This window comes from Typopeltis vanoorti, chromosome 5, assembly GCF_054136105.1.
Source record: "Typopeltis vanoorti isolate ZY-2024b chromosome 5, IOZ_Tvanoo_1.0, whole genome shotgun sequence".
Classification (NCBI taxonomy): Eukaryota; Metazoa; Arthropoda; class Arachnida; order Uropygi; family Thelyphonidae; genus Typopeltis; species Typopeltis vanoorti.
In genome coordinates, this window is record NC_143553.1 from 8,133,918 (window position 1) to 8,153,129 (window position 19,212).

At 37.8% G+C, this 19,212-nt stretch overlaps 1 protein-coding gene and 1 non-coding gene across 5 annotated transcripts in view; one reads left to right on the forward strand and one right to left on the reverse strand.

The window, feature by feature from the left end:
- LOC150106214 (neuroglian-like) overlaps positions 1-19,212 on the reverse strand; it is an 888,579-nt gene that overhangs the window by 403,999 nt on the left and 465,368 nt on the right. For all 4 annotated transcript variants that reach the window (XR_016548353.1, XM_090393042.1, XM_090393040.1 and 1 more), the window contains one exon: positions 13,006-13,137. Coding sequence is in view for 3 of the 4 variants with exons in the window: in XM_090393042.1 (XP_090249168.1) it covers positions 13,006-13,137 (132 nt within the window). In the remaining variant the exon portion in view is untranslated. The remainder of the gene's footprint in view (positions 1-13,005; positions 13,138-19,212) is intronic.
- TRNAT-AGU (transfer RNA threonine (anticodon AGU)) lies at positions 5,043-5,116 on the forward strand. Its single transcript has one exon. It is a non-coding gene; the product is annotated as a tRNA-Thr (tRNA).

The window sequence follows — 19,212 nt, forward strand, 5'->3', positions numbered from 1 at the left end:
TTATGTAATAATAATAATAATAAATAATATTATATTATACTATTAAATACTATTATATATTATATATTAAATAAAATTACATGACTACAAAAATAACTGGATCCAAGGATCAAAGTGCCCATATATTCACCACCTATTGGTCCATTTTGATAAGGTTTCACTGGCCTGACAGCTGTTTCAAACTCATTAGTTTTTGTCAGAAACCAGGCAGAAACCTAAGAGAGCAAAAGCTCTCAGTACTAAGGAACTCGAAGCATCAGAGAGGTGTATTTTCCATAAACTCTCATTTGGTGCATCGGTGTGAAAACCAATGAGTTTGAAACAGCTTTCAGACCAGTGAAACCTTATCAAAATGGACCAATAGGAGGCGAATATACGGGCACTTTAAGCATTCGTGTCACCTATAAGGTTCGGCAAGGGCAACTCGTAGTAGTATGGCGGCGAGTGTATTCCCACAAGCTCTCTGGTCAATTTCTGCACGAAACTTTTATAGTTTCTGTATTTGGATTTGAAATGATGTTGGATTTAATATCCACTTAATTTATATAACTTTACATTTAGTTCCATTAAACTAGTATCCCCATTTCTTTGCCCACCTTTCTAGATTATTCAAATCCTCTTGAAGAGCCAGAACATCAGCACTGTTACTATACTAATAACCCTCCCAAGCTTCACATCATTTGCAGATAACTAAACATCTCCCTGTAGTCCTGTGACAATATCATTGACATAAAGAATGAAGATTAATGGTTCCAGGACCGAACCCTGTGAAACTCCACTTGTGACCTTCCTACTCCCTGATACTGCCCCTCCATATAAAACTCTCTGATATTTATCAGAGTGCCAATCACCAATCCAATCCATTAACCTGATATCCAGATCCATCGATGCAACTTAAAAATCAACTTGCCATGTGGCATCCTGCCAAATGCCTTGGGTAAAATCCAAAAAACAATGACAATGTATGCTTTACCTTCATCCACTGCTATTATTACTTTATTATAAAAGGTAACCAGATTACTAAAACAAGAGTGCCCTTTAACAAATCCATGCTGGCCTGCATAAATAATATGCAGGCCAGCATGCATTAATAATATGCAGGTTTGATACCTCAATTCTATCACCACCATCCTTATGTAATGATACTATCTTATCCTCCTTCCACTCTCTAGAAACCTGCCTCATTGGAAGACTTTCATTAAACAGCTAAGTTAATGGTACAGTTCCAGTTAATAACTATTTATTAACTTAAAAGCTAATATTTCGCTGGTATTATATCCAGCATCTTCAGAGCACACAAACAAAGTTTGTTACTTTGTTTGTGTGCTCTTTATCTGTGTTCACATAAATACTGTTTAAATCCAATTCAACATGTGTGACGAACACATAAGCCCAGTGCTTTTTTTCTGGAAAAAAGGTGCCGGTACTCACCATGAAGATGTTACAACAACTTCCACACTTTTAACATATCCTCCAATATACCCTTGTCGTCTCTAGATCGCTTCTTGCTTTTGATATCAACTGCAGAATGACGATCTCGGAGCAGCCATGAGTCCACATATTTGCTAGGGTTGAAATGAGTGAGAGGAGGTCCAACTATCCTGAAGAACATCAGTGCAGAAGTTGTCCATACAAGCAGAGATGACCTAGATGAAGTTACTATAAGACTCATCTGAGAGAAACCCCTTTCACATTCACTGGAAGATATTGCAATTGTGCCCAAAGTGTGCTTTAGAGGAAGTAGTATGTCCGAGACTTTATTTTCTTGAAGATATTACGGAAACCAAACTGCTTCTCTTTCATTTAAGAGACATTTGTGTGCTAACGTTTTAATTTCAGCTTCACCAAATGTCAGATGCTTCCCAGGATTTTCTAGCCAATACCTGGAATCTAAAATCTTAGCACATTCAGGCAAATCAGCATCATTTCCTTCAAGCAGATGCTTTCCAACAGCTTCTTTCCGACTTTTATAGAAAGCAGATGAACTAATTGCAGGACTGTGTCTTTCATTTTTGTGGAGCTCAATCCCTTTGAACTTCATGTTCTTCTGACTTTGAAGAGAAATACTGTAGTACGAACCAGGATTTTCAATTCTTTCTTCAAAAAGTTGAACTGTATTCTTTATCTTCCTGTCTGCTTTGTACAAGTCAATATTTCTTTCTTGTAAATCTAGACTTCTTGAACTAAGTTCTTAGTGAGCATCACACATAAGGCCCAAATCAAAAACAAACTCGCATGATGTTATTTTTCTTAAAAGGCCATCATAAAGAAAGCGATCTGTTTTACTTCTTCTGCTGTCTTTGTTTGCCTCCAGAAAATGATGGACAAGAGCTTCAAAGTCTTGCCACACTGCAGAAACAGTGCGAAAGCTAGATGCAACCCAGTGAGTGCTTAAAATTCTGCCAATTTTAAGAAGTTGAAGTTCTAGAGTTGTTGCACATTCCTGCAGTTCCTTAGCGTTCTTAGGTGAAGCATTATAAGTCACATAAAGTTTGTCCATGAAACTTTTAAAGCGATTCACTCCTTCCACATTCTTCATTGTGTCACTAATAGACAATTCAATGCAATGGCTAGCACAATGCCAGAAAATAACACTAGGAAACTTCTCTTGCATTGGCCTCCTTACACCATTACGCACACCAAACAACATGGCTGCACCATCACAAGTTACAGACAATAAATACTCCTTGAAGTAATCTTCAGATCATCCTAAACACTCAAGACAACTAATTAAAGAGTTTAGAATTCCTCTAGCAGTTACATCTGATAATTCGATCAGATCTAGGAAAAGACTCACAGGAGCCGAAAGTTCAGGAAGAACTACACGAACAATAACAATCAATGTTGTTGTGTTACTCACAGTTTTCGATTCATCAACAAGTAACGACATTTGTTCTTGGAGTTCACTTAATGTTTTTCACATTTCATTTGCGATATGGCTCACAATGTTAATGCAAGCATTTGCAGAATGAAGAATGTATCCCATGTCTAGGCCATTAAGTTCCTGTAAATTTATTTCCTCTTGAAAGTTGTTAAATGATTGATTTCTCCTCGTAACTTTGTAAGTGGTTTGAAATACTTTTCCTGTTACATCTTTTTTTATGGGACAAAGTATTTAGGAAAACTTTCTCTAATGTTTCATTTTTTTTGCTTCAGATTTTATTTTTTGGCACGCTTTGTGTGCTGCACTCTCCTTATGATAGTAAATAGTAAATATTTTTTCTTGATGACATTAAATGTTCTTGGCGAGATTCTCCAAAATGACGAATTTTACCATTTGCTAACTCTGCTGAAATTTATGTTCCCATGTGTTTATCAATGGCAAGACTTCCGACATCACAACACACTTTACAGCCCAACATTTTATTCTTGACATACAGCCACTCGTTTTTCTCGCAGAAGTCATTTTTCTGCAAAAGTGTCCAACAACATTCGGGCTAATCATTATCAGAATCTGCTTCCTTTTGATCTTCGGTCTTGGTTTCGTGATCCTCTTCACCAAGTGTATTTTCGGTGCTAGTCTTCTGTTTTACAGGATCACAAGCAGATTCAATAATTTCTGCTTCTTCAGCATTCCTTTTTTTACTCATTAGCATAAAGTAACTACTTATTGTACTCATTTTGAACAATGATTGCACTGTATAAATTGTACATGTTTTTGGTCATAAAATGTTACAAAATATAAGACTTATTATTAAATTGACCATATATTTAAAACGTACTTCTGTTCGTACGAATTGCCTATTTTGTTCGTACAAATGTTCGTGCCTTGTTCGTACAAATAACCGTTAGTACTCAGGTACTAACGGTTCTTTGTATTCTTAAACCTTTTTGCATTTACCATTTTTTGTACTGTGCAAGCCATGAGAAAGCTAGTCAGTTTCTAGCGAAACCAGTAGGCAATTTGTACGAACAGAAGTACGTTTTAAATATATGGTCAATTTAATAATAAGTCTTATATTTCGTAACATTTTATGACCAAAAACATGTACAATTTAAATAGTCTAATGAAACACAAAGTACAGTGCCTAGAAAAGGAAAAATGCAGAAAGGCCAAGCTATTGAACCATTTAACTTTCCTAAAAAGGTGCAGGGATTTCTCTATCACCCCTAATTTTCTTATAATCAAAGGACATATTCAATCCATACAAGCCAAAAGAATTTACCACAGGACGTCATTGGTACTACTCAGAGAAAGAATCCAACACATCAGATATGATTTGAATATAAGTGATATTAATTGCTGCAACTATTTTGATGACATTTCCAATAGTCTAGATTATACGACCTGGAATTATATAGACCACATGATAGAACAGAGCTACGAGAAAACTTTCCAGTTCAATAAAGCCAAACAAATTAGAAAATTTAATGAACTGTACAAGAAAAAATACCAGACACACACAAAGACCTCCCAGTTAACAAAGTGATTTTCAACTTGTCGAATCACTGCCTTTCGAAACATGAATCAGAGATTCTAAAGAAAGGCTTTAACTTTTCAATCACTCCTAATTACATACCAAAAATGGACTTTATGTGTGGAATTGAAAAAAGCCTCTACTCACTACCACAAGGTGTAGCCAACGATATTAGATTCAAAAGCACTATCATCCTACCAACAGCAAAACAAACACAACTGAATACCACTCCATATGATAGGAAAGCTATTCGGAACTTGAGGAAGAACAAAGAAATAATAATAACGAAAGCAGACAAGGGGAATACCACCGTTATCCTTAACTCAAAAGACTATTTTAAGAAGATAAACGACTTACTATCTGACAGTTCCACGTACAAAATCTTCAACAGAGATCCCACCATGAAGAACCACAATGAGACAAACTTCCTGATCTGTAACATGAATACTTGGCCTGAAGAACTAAAACAAAAACTTAAATCCTCACATTCCATTACCTACGCAGAGCCTGTGTAGCTCAGTGGATGTGGCGTTTGCACACCACTGCGCTAGGCCGCACGAAGGAAGTCTTGGTTTCGAGTCTGGTCGGCGACTAGAGGAAATTTTTCTAAGCCTTTTTTTGCGTGGCGCCGTGGCTTAGTTGGTTAAAGCGCCTGTCTAGTAAACAGGAGATCGTGGGTTCGAATCCCACCGGTGCCTGTAAAATTTTTTTCAATATCATAAAGGACTTTGTGGCATGCAGTACTTGCGGCATGTATGCTTCTCGGGAATTACATATGTGGCTTGTTAAAGAGAGTGGAGAGCGTATGTGCGCCAAATGCAGGCAGTTGGAGGAAATAAATACATTAGATATATCGATATCCGACTTTGTTGCTCCAGGAACGGAGAATAGGAAGACAAGTAGTATGATAGGAGCGAATGAGAAAATAATAGTTGATAGTGTGGAAGGTGTGAGTGACTGTGGAAGTTTAGGAGATGGTTTTGTATGGGAGAGTGAATTTAGATTAAGAGTGACTGACCTGCAGAGGGAGATAGATGAGTTGAAAGAGGAGGTGGAATGTCTAGTGAATGAGAGCAGAAGTATGAAAGATAAGATTAGGAGAATGGAAGAGATAAATGCAAGGCAAATCAGAGTAGGAGAGAGAGAGAATTTAAGGAGTATGAGTGAGAGGTATGGGGGTGCTAGAAGAGGAGAGAATGGAAACAGTAGAAGAGAGGGAATGAGAGAGAGGTATGGGAATGCTAGCAGACGAGAGGATGGAAACAGTAGGAGAGAGGGAATGAGGGAGATGTATGGGAGTGCTAGAAGAGGAGAGAATGGAAACAGTAGAAGAGAGAGGTATGGGAATGAAAGAAGAGGAGAGAATGGAAACAATAGGAGCGAGGGAATGGTAAGAGGTATAATGTATGGCGACTCAATGATCCGTGGTGTTCAAGATAGGATGCGTGAGGAGTGTTTGCCAGGAGGAACAATAGAAAGGGTGGCTATGGCAATTAAGAGAGGTGAAAGGGTGGATGAGATGATTGTGATGGTAGGAACGAATGACTTGAGTGGTAATGTAAGTCGGGCAGCGAGAGATATGAGATTTTTGCTTGAGACTGTACGGAAGAAGACAGAGAGAGGAAAAATAGTGTGCGTGTTGCCTAGGTATGATAATGATGAGCTGAGCAGAAGAGCGGTGATATTGAATGGCATAATAGCGAGAATGTGTGACAAGAGAGGACTGGTATATGTGGATGCTTGGAGTGCGTTTGAGGAAAGAGAGGAGTTGTATGCGAGAGACCGTTTACATTTGAATGAGGAAGGGCGTAGGCATCTGGAGAGATTGCTGTTCTGAACGAGTCAGTGTGTCCCAGGGAGGATGATAGCAGGGGTGGCCTCTTGTGGGAATGGATACTTGGGAGAAGGGAGACAATGTCAGGTAACACTGAGCCCAGTGGAGTCTAGAAGGGATAATGCTGGGTATAGAAACAATGGCATTTATATGCTGTATACTAATGCCAGGAGTATCCGGAATAAGGGAGAGGAATTGCTGGCGCAGATAGCATCAGCCTGGCCAAAAATTATTGCGATCACTGAGACGTGGTTGACAGAAGGGGATATAAAAACAGGAATAGAAGTCGCTGGGTATAGCATTTTTCGTCAGGATAGGAGGGGAAAGCGTGGTGGTGGGGTGCTGCTTATGATAAGTGATGACCTATGTCCTCTAAGAGTGGAGAATTTGGAAGGAAGTGAGACAAATGATTTTGAGAGCGTATGGTGTGAGCTAGAGGTAGGCAAGACAGGATATTTAGTGGGGTGTTGCTACAGACCCAGGAGCACAGAGGATGGGGACCAGGAGATGTTTAGACAGCTAAGTTTGGCAAGTGCAAGAAGAATGATTGTTATGGGAGATTTTAACTTCAGTAGTATAAATTGGAGAGAGGAACATGCATGTAACAATAGGGGAATGGAATTTCTAGAATTCTTGAGGGACAAATGTCTTAGGCAACATGTAACAGAGGGAACAAGAGGTTCAAAAATTTTGGATTTGGTTATAGCATCAGAAGAGTTGATAATAACTGAGTTGACGTCTCTCCCACCAGTTGGAGAGAGTGACCATATGGTGTTGACATGGAAAATGAATAGACATGCAGGAGTATCAAAGAGACGGGAACTTATGTGGAATTATAAGGCAGGTGATTATAATAGTCTTAGACGTCAACTTCGGGAAGTTTCATGGAGGGAGGAATTGGACGGCCGGGATATCACCAGTGCGTGGGAAATTGTGAAAGAATATTTGTTATCAGCAATGGTAAGTTGTATACCACGAGTGAAGAAGAGGGCGCAATTTGGAGTAAAGTGGATGACAAACAACATTAAACAGGAACTGCATGCGAAAAAGAGGCTATGGAAGAGATATAAGGAGACAGGTGAAGAGAGGATGGGTGAAGAATATAAGACACAGTCCAGAAGAGTGACTCGTGTGGTAAGGAAAGCGAAACTGGAATATGAGAGGAGATTGGCCCTAAGATCCAAAGAAAATCCTAGGGAATTTTTTAGCTATGTGGCCAGTAGGAGGAGAAATGACTGTGGAAGAATGATATTGTGGGATAAAAATGGGAATAGAGTGACTGATGCAGAGGACATAGTGGAATTGTTCAATGAACACTTTATTGGAGTATTTCATCCTAGAGGAGTCAGTTTTAATGCTAGAGGGATAGGACTGGTACGAGGTCTGGAGGTACAGGAGGAGAGTGTGTTTCAGATACTGAGTACTCTGGATGTCAGTAAAGCTGTGGGACTGGATGGTATTTCGCCACAAGTTTTGAGAGAATGTGCTAGCGAATTGACAATACCTTTAACGTGGCTTTACAATGAAAGTCTGGCTTTGGCAAAGGTGCCCAGGGAATGGAAGGAAGGTAAGATAGTGCCATTGCATAAGGGTGGTAACAGACTGGAAGTGTCTAATTATAGGCCAGTCTGTGTGTCATCAGTAGTTGTTAAGATCTTGGAGAAAGTAGTGAGGGACCGTGTACAGCATTGGGCAGATGAGGGTAATGTTATCTGTGAGAATCAACATGGATTTGTGAAAGGACGCTCTTGTTTTAGCAATATGCTAGCCTTTTATAATAAAGTTACAAGAGCATTAGATGAGGGAAAGGCATATACTGCAATTTTCTTAGACTTGGCGAAGGCATTTGACAGGGTGCCACATGATAAGCTGATATTTAAGTTGCAGCACATGGGTCTGGATGTCAGATTGGTCAACTGGATTCAGGATTGGCTGTCTGATAGGTATCAGAGATTTGTGTATGGTGGAGCAGTTTCCAGGAGCCAGAGGGTTACAAGTGGGGTCCCACAGGGCTCAGTACTAGGACCTATATTGTTTAACCTTTATATCAATGACATAGCCAGTGGATTGCAGGGGGATATTCAGTTGTTTGCGGATGATGCGAAGCTGGGAAGGATTATTAGTAATAGCGCAGATGTGGTAGCCCTGCAAGAGGATTTAAATAAGCTAGATAGATGGGCAAATGAATGGGGGTGTCAGTTTAATGCAGCAAAATGTAAGGTCTTGAGGTTTGGGAAACATCGATGGGATGCTGCATACTCTATGGGAGGAGTTATACTGGAGGAAGTAGGGGAGACAAGAGATCTGGGGTTGATGATTGATAGAAACCTGAAGTTTAGGGGACATATTGCAAAGGTGGTGAAGGTAACACAGAGGATTGCTGCTATTATGAGAAGGACACTGACCTGCAGAGATAAGAGGGTTATCATTCCGTTGTATAAGTCTCTGATCAGACCACACTTGGACTATTGTTCTCAGATTTGGTCCCCAGGATTTGAAGGGGATAAATTAACTGTGGAAAGGATACAAAGACGGATGACAAAGATGGTTTCAGGACTGTACAATGATAGTTATGAGGATCGGCTGAGAGAATGTGGACTGCAGAGTTTGGCAGATAGAGGAAGGAGAGGTGATATGATTGAGACTTTTAAACTGTTGAGAGATGGTTACAGGGTTGACACTGGGGAGTTCTTTCGCTTGGTTGATCAGCGGGAAGGAGTGATGACAAGAGGCCATCCCTGGAAGTTACGAAAGGAAACTGTGAGCAAGAGGGTAAGGAGTGGTTTCTTTGTGTGGAGGGTGGTTGAGCAGTGGAATGCATTGCCTGATGGAGTGGTGGGAGCGAGAACGGTCAGTGACTTTAAGGAGTGGTATGATAAACTTTGTGTTTCTCAGGGGGGGACCTCCCCTCGATGAGTCTTGACAGACTTTATGTCTTAGGAAGGACCTCCCTCGATGAGTCTTTTGACTCCTTGGAGGCCTGAATAATAATAATAATAATAATAATAATAATTACTCCTAGACTGTATGGGGTGCCTAAAGTGCATAAAGAAGAAGTGCCACTTCATCCGATTGTGGATGGCAGGTCCTCCCCAACACACCTATTGGCTAAGCACCTAGCGAACTTACTTAAGGGAAAAATTAGACAAACAGAGTCCTACTTAAAAAATTCTCAACACTTTGTGGACAAACTCAAAAACGTTAAAATAACACATTCAAATAGGTACTAACGGTTCTTTGTATTAAACCTTTTTGCATTTACCATTTTTTGTACTGTGCAAGCCTTGAGAAAGCTAGTCAGTTTCTAGTGAAACCGGTAGGCAATTTGTACGAACAGAAGTACGTTTTAAATATATGGTCAATTTAATAATAAGTCTTATATTTTGTAATGATTGCATTGATTTAACTTAGATTAATTCAAAACTCACATGAACACCTGCCTGTTTCAGAGTGAGTATAGAACTGATAAACTGATATTGGAAGCAATCGGAAGTGAACACAACTTCCTGTTTCAGGTTGCATACCAGCCTATGAAACAGGAAAGCAGGGTAGCAACTTTCAAGTAATCAAAACTGAAAATTCAATTCGTGAACACAGTACTATCTACCAGAATATTTATAATACATTTTGCTGTCAATAAATCACAAATTTTTAAAAACTTAAGAAAAAAGGTGCCGGTACTGCGTACTGCAGGAAAAAAGCACTGCATAAGCCTATCCACGTCAAGTTCCAAACACAAGTTGCAGTCAGTTCCAAAGCATGTTCCATTAAAGCACATGGTGAATTTTCACCTAACCTTCCCCCACCCCCCCAGCCTATTGACATTTAGTATATTCTGTATTTGGAATACATCCTCTTCATTCACTTCACCAGGCATTATGCTTCTAGGAAAAAGGCCTGTTGTACCAGGATGGAAAACTCTAATAAAGTGAAATTAAATAGCTCAACTATGTCATCTGAATTGCTAACTAGATTCCCATCTTTTCACTTTTCACAGTTATTCTTAGGTATATTTAATTTATTTTTCTATTTGGTTCTAATTTACATAATATTGGTTCCTTTTCAGTTACCATTGTTTTTGATTTCCCTGTTGATATTTTCATGTTAAAACTGTTAGAATTTTAATAATTGGTTTTGGAGATCACCTTCATTTTCTGCAAGTAATGTCATATTATCTGCATATCCAACCAAATTAATTTTTTTTAATTTATTCAGTTTAATTTCTCTTTCTTAAATTCTGTTATTATTTTGTGTGTAATTATGTTAAATAAACATGGCTTTTAAGAATCATCTTGTCTGATTCACTTATAGGAAATTTTTTGTGTATTTGGTATTGTGATATCTTATTATGTATATCTTTCACAGTTTCGATAACTTGTCGTTGTAATGTAGCGATCATGTTGGAGGCTTAATGGATTTTTTACAACACTCAAAAAGAATTAAAATAGAATTTAATACTTCCTATATTTCGTCCTAGTCACTAGGACATCTATGGGGATTACAAAAACAATTAATGTAACATGCACACACAAATCTTACAATACTAAGCCCAACGACGTGGGTGACACTAAAGTCCTATCTAGGTGAAGCACCCTCTAAGGGGCGGTAGTAGGTGTGGCCTGGAATGTAAGGTGGGACCTCTGGTGATGAGTGTTTCCCAAATCTTCGGAAGCTTAATGCAACCGTATTTATTAAGATTTGGTTGGTTTCTGAGAGCTGCTGCTGCTTCTAAGAAAAATCTCTTTCTTGATTTTGCTGTGGTGGAGCATGGTGGTTTTCTTCCATGATACTCTGTGAGTGTGTGTCCAAAACATGGTCAGCCAAGCCTGAATTCAGGCTTGGCTGACCTTCAGGCCACCTACTACCGCCCTTAGAGGGGTGCTTCACCTAGATAGGACTTTAGTGTCACCCACGTGGTTGGGCTTAGTATTGTAAGATTTGTGTGTGCATGTTACATTAATTGTTTTTGTAATCCCTGTAGATGTCCTAGTGACTAGGACGAAATATAGGAAGTATTAAATTCTATTTTAATTCTTTTTGAGTGTTGTAAAAAATCCATTAAGCCTCCAACATGATATCCTCACAGCACTTAAGCCTCTACACACGAAGTAATGTAGCGATATTTATGCAATTCAAGTTGAAACGGTTGCAATACTGGATATGACACTGATGGTACTGGACTGCAGGAAAATGATGAGACTAGGAAATTGGGGATAATGGTGGACAGAGAGGTTGAAGCTCAGAGGATATATTGCAATGGTTGGTAAAACAGCTAGGATTATTTGGATGTTGAAAAACACATGCTGAAAAGTAAAGATAGGGAAGTTATTATTATGATTCAGCTGCATCTTGACTACTGTGAACAGATTTGATCACCTGGGTTTCTTGGGGATCGAGAGGTGGTATAGAGGATTTCAGAGATAAGTGATCAAGCTGGTGACAGGGTCTGTAGAATGCTCCATATGAGGATAGGTTGAAGGTGTGGGTTGCAAAGTTTAGGTAATAGGCAGAAAAGAGAGGAGATGATAGAAACATAAGATATTAAAGGGGCTTTATAAAATTGAAGCAAAGGAAAATATTCAATATAATTCAAATAGTCAGGGAACTAAGGGGATCATCCATGGAAGTTGTATAACATGCAGGGCGGTTTTATCATTAGGCGAACCTAAGCAATCACCTAGGAGCGCTAGGCTTCGGGGCACCAGATTTTGCTACATTGTACAGGGAAAAATATTACTATTATTAAGGCCTCCATGGAGTCAAAAGACTCATCATGGGAGGTCCTTCCTAAGAAACACAAAGTCTATCATACCACTCCTTAAACTCGTTGACCGTTCTCGCTCTCACCACTCCATCAGGCAATGCATTCCATGGCTCAACCACCCTCCATGCATAGAAACCACTCCGCACCCTCTTGCTCACAGTTTCCTTTCGTAACTTCCAGGGATGGCCTTTTGTCATCACTCCCTCCCACTGTTCAACCAAGCAAAAGAACTCCCGAGTGTCATAGTGGAGCCTAAATTTTCTTTGCCTAGGGGCATCAATACTCTTGAACCGGCCCTGATAACATGGTGGTTAGTAAGGGTGTGTGGACTAGATCTTTTGTGTGGGAGAGTGGTAAATGAGTTGAATGGATTGACAGAATTAGCTAGGAGTGCTCTGACAGCAAATGAGTTTGAGAGGTAATAACATGTTTTGTGTGTATAAATGTTAGTGTGGGTCTCCATAATAAGTCTCCAGACTCCATAGATATACCATACAATAATAATATATTCTTGATGATAGTACTTCTGGACATCCTGTAATTTAATTCTGTCAAAATCCTTTATTTATTTATTACCATGTTGGCTGTCAACCACAAGATAACTCATAACTGCCATCTATATCAGGACACCAACTACAAGTTATCTTATATCGTATTTATTTTATTTTTTTTTTGTATTGAATATTAGTATACCAATCTTGCACTCACTATCTGCATGGGACTAAAATCTTCCAACCAATAATGTAATCACATGAGCTTTGAAAACTTTTTTTTTACTAAAAAAGTTCACATTTATAGTGACATGAAAATTTATCTTTGAAGGGAAAATACTAACAACCTATTGGCACTGGCAGTAAATTTACACATTAGGCCAATGGCATACAACATGTTAAATACAATTAATTTGTAAACTTTCTGTATAATCATGGTTTCTCTATGATGTTTGTTAAATATCTCTGAAGTTCCCATTAATATGTTTTTGATTTTACCTTGAAGAGGTACTCCATTAATATACCACATAATTTGTGGAGGAGGCACTCCACCAGCGACACATTCGAAAGACACTGTTTCATCTTCTGCAGCATTTGTGTTGTTAGGAGCATTAATCCAAAATGGTGCAGCTAGGAAGAAGTATTAAAAAAAATGCTTATTTTATTTCATTAAATTATGCCAATTTGTATAATAAAGCTGTACACATGGTACTGCTTAATAATGACCTATCTTCTGTTGTTACTTGATTTCTGAATAAAATGCTTTTAATTATATACTCACATATAATAAAATCAATGTCATATTTTATATACAAAATCTAATGTTTATCCTTCACATACTTAAGAGGCAAAAAAAAAAAAAAAAAAAAAAAAAAACGTACATTGTTCAGTAGGTTTTACAACAATATGAACATATTTACAGCAATATGTTGGTTAATGTTATTAACATTGCATTAACCAACTCTACATAAATAAAAGCTTGATAGTATTTGAATTTTGATATATAGGCATAAAACTAACCTCTGTATGATATCAAACTAAATTTGTGATTTTTACTAAAGGTCATATGCATTCATTGACCTATTAAATACAAATTCACAAATATTTATACAGATTACACATGTAGAAAAATATACAATTTTATGCAGTAATTCCTATGTATGTCATCCAGTGTAACATGCACATCATCAGGAAGAACAACTAGTAATTACATTCAAAAACATGAACCATAAGAACAATCTTACTATGTTTCAGTCATAGCTGAGTTGACAGGATTATGCTTTTAGAGCTCAAAGGAACAATTGTAAAAGTTTATGCATACTTAAAAAAAAAAAAAAAAAACAATTAATAGCAACCAGTTCCCAAAACTTGAAGATTGGAATACATTTAGAGTGGGTAAAGTTTGGATGATTTTGTAGCATTTTGTCTGAACCTTAACTGTTCATATCCATAAACAAAGACCAACAAAAAAGCTTACAACATTTACAATCGGACTTCAACATAATCACCAATCGGCTTGTGTAATTCTATCATAATAAATAGCAATGAATCTCAAGTCATCATATTTAGAAACTCTCGGATGGCTATAGATCTCACACACATATCACTGAAATGTCATACCCCACATTGCCTCAAGAAAACAAAAACTCGTCTTTGCCCTACAGTCTAGCTAGTTACAAATCTCAAATACACCAGCCTGGTTGGCTGAGTGGTTAGTGTACCTGTTCTCCAGCCAACAGGTCACAGATTTGAATCTTGCTGTAGGCATGGATGTTTGTGATTGTCTTACCTTGTGTGCTGCTATAAACTTTGATATGGCACAGTATAACCTTTGCTGTCCTTGTGCTATTAAAAACCATCGAACATCATCAAATCAAATACTTAGGCCTGCACTTTGATTGCGATGGCACAAACACATTAACTATAGATACAAAAAACTGTGCATATTATTTTATAAAATGCACTACTTACAAGGCAAGTTATCTCCAACCTTCAATATGCTAACCACTTTGGAAACTAATCAAAGCGTGCAAGAGAATAGAATGAAAGAAAAAAAAAGAGTAAAAGATGTGACAAATGATTCCAGGATAGCAATATATGGAGATTTCATAATAAGAGGGCTAGTTACCAAGAGAGTCCATACGGTGGTCTGCTATCCAGCTGGGAGAATGAGTAGGCTAATTAAGAATTTGAACTTAGGAAAAAATGAGCAAGAGAGTTAGTCATGATTGTAGGGATGAATGATCTAAGTGGACATAAGAAGGATGTGAGGACAAATATCAGGAGACTATTGAGAAGAGTGAAAAATAACAGTGTAGTAGGAAAGGTTGTCAGTGTGTTGCTGAGGTATGACAATGATGAGTTGTGCTTGAGAGGCAAAATCATGAATGGTATGCTAGCAGATCTCTGTGAGGAGAAGGGAGTGAAGTTTGTGGATGTATGGTTTGTGGATGAGGAACTTAAGCGTAAATAAGACTATAGGATTTGATGACATATCAACACATATCTTAAGGGAATATTCAAGAGAATTGGCAGTGGCATTGACATGCCTGTTTAACAAAAGTCTTACAACAGCACAGATTCCAATCGAGTTGATGGAGGGTAAAGTTCAACTGTATAAAGGTGGTGATAAGGCTGTAGCTTCAAATTATAGGCTGGTCTGTATATCTGGAGTTCTGGTGAAGTTACTGGAGAGACTGGTGATAAATAGGATACAGAAATGGGTTGATAACAGCAGTATTCGCTGTGGTTATCAGCATGGGCTTGTTAAGGAGAGATCATGTTTCACTAAATTACTTATGTACTATAACAAGATGACATATACCTTGGATAGGGGAGATGCACTTATAGAATTTGATGCAGTAAGATTTTTTCTCTTCTTTGCATCGACTTTTACAGAGGTCACAACTTGTAAACAACGTAAATAATTCTGTATTAACATTGCAAATTTTGTGAAAACCCATGTAGCTAACTCTAAGAAAATTAACATGCAAGTTTATGCAGAAACTGTAAATATCAAACAAATGTTTAAGTTGTATGATTCAAGGACAAAGCCATAGAAATCGGCACAGTATCGATGTAGTTCAGTTTTGAAAGAAACAACGTAGGAATTGTATACACTAAGCAAGTGCTTTTAATTGTGCTCAGTGTCAGCCAAATGCAAGCTTCAAAGACAGTGTCATAAAAGGCAGTTTAGATCTTAAGCAATTCCGCTTTTTGTAAACAAGATTATATATGTGTGTTCCATGAACATTAGAAGTGAACATTAACATTGAAGGTCAAGACCATTTTGCACGGGAATATTTGGGGGCCTCGAACCTTAGTCTAGGGACCTGAGGAGCCATATATAGGAGGTCCTCTAAGTTACAGAAAGAAAGAGAGAGAACTCCGGATCCAATCCTTTTGGCGCACGTCGTGTTTATCGGCCCGTTTGAAGTCGGGAGAACATAGTTGTGACGCTGTGAAGCCATCAAAGGAGCAAGAAAAGATGGACCAGCATGCCTTGCCAGTGAGAGAACCTGCAACGTGCATCGGTAAAGACAAAATCCCCGTGTGCAAGTCAAAACCTGAAACGGATAGGCAACCAAGGAACCTGCAAAGGAACTTGGAACTGGTATAGAGTTGTGTGTTAACGAAGATATGTGAGTACATTTTATTGTGTTTATCTAGGATGTGGAATGTTGACTGAAAGTCCACAGTCATTTTTTTGTCTAAACATAGTTCATTGTTCCGGACTGAGAAATAAAACTAAGGATTAATTGTACACAAAAAAATAGAATTGGAGATAGTTTACCATAAAATTTATAGAGAACGATAATCTTGGTATTGTGAAAGGATGACAGTTTTCTTCATATGTCATAATAGTGCATGATTCAATGTATATACAAATATTAAAATTATAGGCTTAGAGTAGAGATAAGAAAAAAATCTTTTAATAGTGTATGATCTTGTATATTTGTCTTTTAGTTTGAAATAAACATGTTTGTTTTGTTAAAGAATTGTAATGCCTGATCTTTATGCAATGCACTGTTCCCCCCCCCCCCCCAAAAAAAAAAAAAAAAAAAAAAAAAATTCTTACGGACCTGTGAGCAAAAGTATTAAATATTAGCCATGACTGTTAATTAAGCTTTAGGATAATCTCAGGGTAAACTCTACTGGAAGTCTTAAATATATCTGATACCATAAGGAGAACCCTGGTGGTGCAGTCGTTAACTCTATATAAATTTTCCAGAGTTTTCCCAGTAGCAGAAATAGATAACCTGTAGAGATGAGTAAGAAAAAAATATAAACCCACGTGAGAGGGGATATTACACATATACAGTGGTGTTTTTATATTTTGAAAAGGCTTTTAATAGACTGCCACATGACAAGCTCTTATATAAATTGAAACAGATTAAACTGGATAACAGACTTCTGAGTTGGACCAGTGACTGGCTCTCGGATAGGTATCAGAAAGTTGCATATGGGGTGTGCAGTATCCTGAAAGAGAAAGGTCACTAGTCGTGTGCTGCAGGCATGGCCCCCACAAGGGTGGGGCTGACAGGGCTCTAGCCTGGGGGCCCATCTTGTTGGGTCAGCCAGTTAAGTGAGACTAACAAAAGACAAAAAGAAACTTTATAAAATATGAATGAATATATGCCGAGAGGGACTACTAGCTTTTGCAATTGTTTCCAACCCATTATCCATCTTTTCAGACTTCTGGTTACTCTTCTGAACTTCCCATTCGAAAGGATTTACTTTAGTTTTCAGTTTTCGTTCGCCTGTCTCGCTTTCTTCTTCAACACTGAACACAATTAAAGACTTGAAAAAATATTTCAGATCTTATAAAGGTATGCTAATGACAATGTTTTGGCACAAAATATTAGCAAATATTGACATTAAGAACATTATTACAAAGTAAAGGAATATCTCTTGTGGTCGAGTCCACACTTATAATAGAATTAGTGCAAGAGATACAACACTTATGTGACTCGTGGGAAAGTGTTGTCCAAGAAGCAAAAGTAGTTGCTGAAGCAATCAGTGTGCAACCTCAATTTTGCGAAAATTGGGAAACTACTGTAGAACCTGAACAAGATTCCGAAATTTTCGTAATTTATCCAGTATAGGATTTCGTTATTATTATTATTATTTGTGACACCTCCAAGGAGTCCGAAGACTCATTGCAGGAGGACACCCATTATGAATGATTTAAAAACAAGGTTTGAAGCAGCAGATAATATATGTGAATTATTCGCACCTATTTTAAATTTCCACAACTTGGATGATGGTCAACTTATCGCATAAGCAGCAAAACTTCTGAAAAAAGATCTGTCAGAAGAGTTATTGAATGAAATTCTTCACCTTAAAAGTAGTTTTTGGTAAGATAGTTTTCATAAGATAGATTTTGGCAGAAACAAGTCTGGTGGGACTTCTGAACACAATTTATGACAAAAACCTGCAAGGTATATTTGCCAATATCTGCCTCGCCATTAAACTATTTTGCACAATACTGGTTATTGTTTCTTCAGCTGAGAGATCATTCAGCAGACTGGTCAATTCATTGAAAACATGGCAAAGAAGCACAAGTAGCCAAGAACGATTCAATCACCTAGCAATTCTGTGCATCAAAAATGATTTGGCTAAGCGAGTTAATTTTACTGACATTATTGATAAATTTGTGTCGACAAAAGCTAGAAAATTCGAAAAGATTGAAAAATGGCGCCTACCATTAGTCGGCATGATGTTTCTGTGGAAAGTTTGTGGTTTAAGTATGTATTAACCACTGTTGCTGCTTCGTGTGCTGAAACAGTCAGGTTTCTCTTAATGTTAAAACCCATAAAATTATTTCCATCAAAATAAAAATCATATTGTATAAAATAATGCAGTATACAAATAACTTTGTGGACCTGCTGTTTATGTGAATTGCGATTTAATACTTAGAATGGTATCTTGATAAATGGAAATGTGCAGCTATACATGTCTGCGTATCAGCGACTTTATACCCAGTTGGCAAGGCTTGCTCTCACTTCCCTTCATGAAGTTTAAAAAGTAACTGGATCAAGTTGGTGAACTTTTCCAGATCAACAAGATCTGCATAAATTGCAGTTCTTGAAGACTCGCTACTGTACTCCAAATGCAAGAGATATTTCATCTTTCTTATCTACATGTGTGTGTAGAAAAGGATTAATCTTTCTCACAGAAATGTCCTGATTATGGTGTACCAGTATACCAGGTCGTGGGTGTAACCATTTGCAGATCCTTGTTATTTAAGATGGTAAGAGGATAATGCAGGAATGAAATTTCATGTGCAGAGCCTACAAAAATTTTTGAAACAGATGAGGTCAACACTTTCTTCTTCTCAAGTAACTTCTCCAATTTGGAAGTTAGCAATCATGGTTTGCCAGACTGTCCGATCCTCTGCCATTCTTTTGATCTCATAATAGCTCTTGGTTACCCATCCATTTCTTTACATCATCAACACAAGAAGTTCTTAGTCTACCAGGAGATATTCTTCCCTCTTATTTTCCTTCCAGTATTTCTAGAGATGTTTTCCCTGCTGAATCTCTTAATATTCAACAGGGAAATTCACCTGATCTGGCTGGCCGAGCGGTTAGCATATCCACTCTCCAGCCAAAAGGCTGCGGGTGGACAGACTTATGTGTTCGTTGAACATGTTGTTTATTTTTTAACGGTATATATTAGAACACAGAAACTAAGTAAATAATT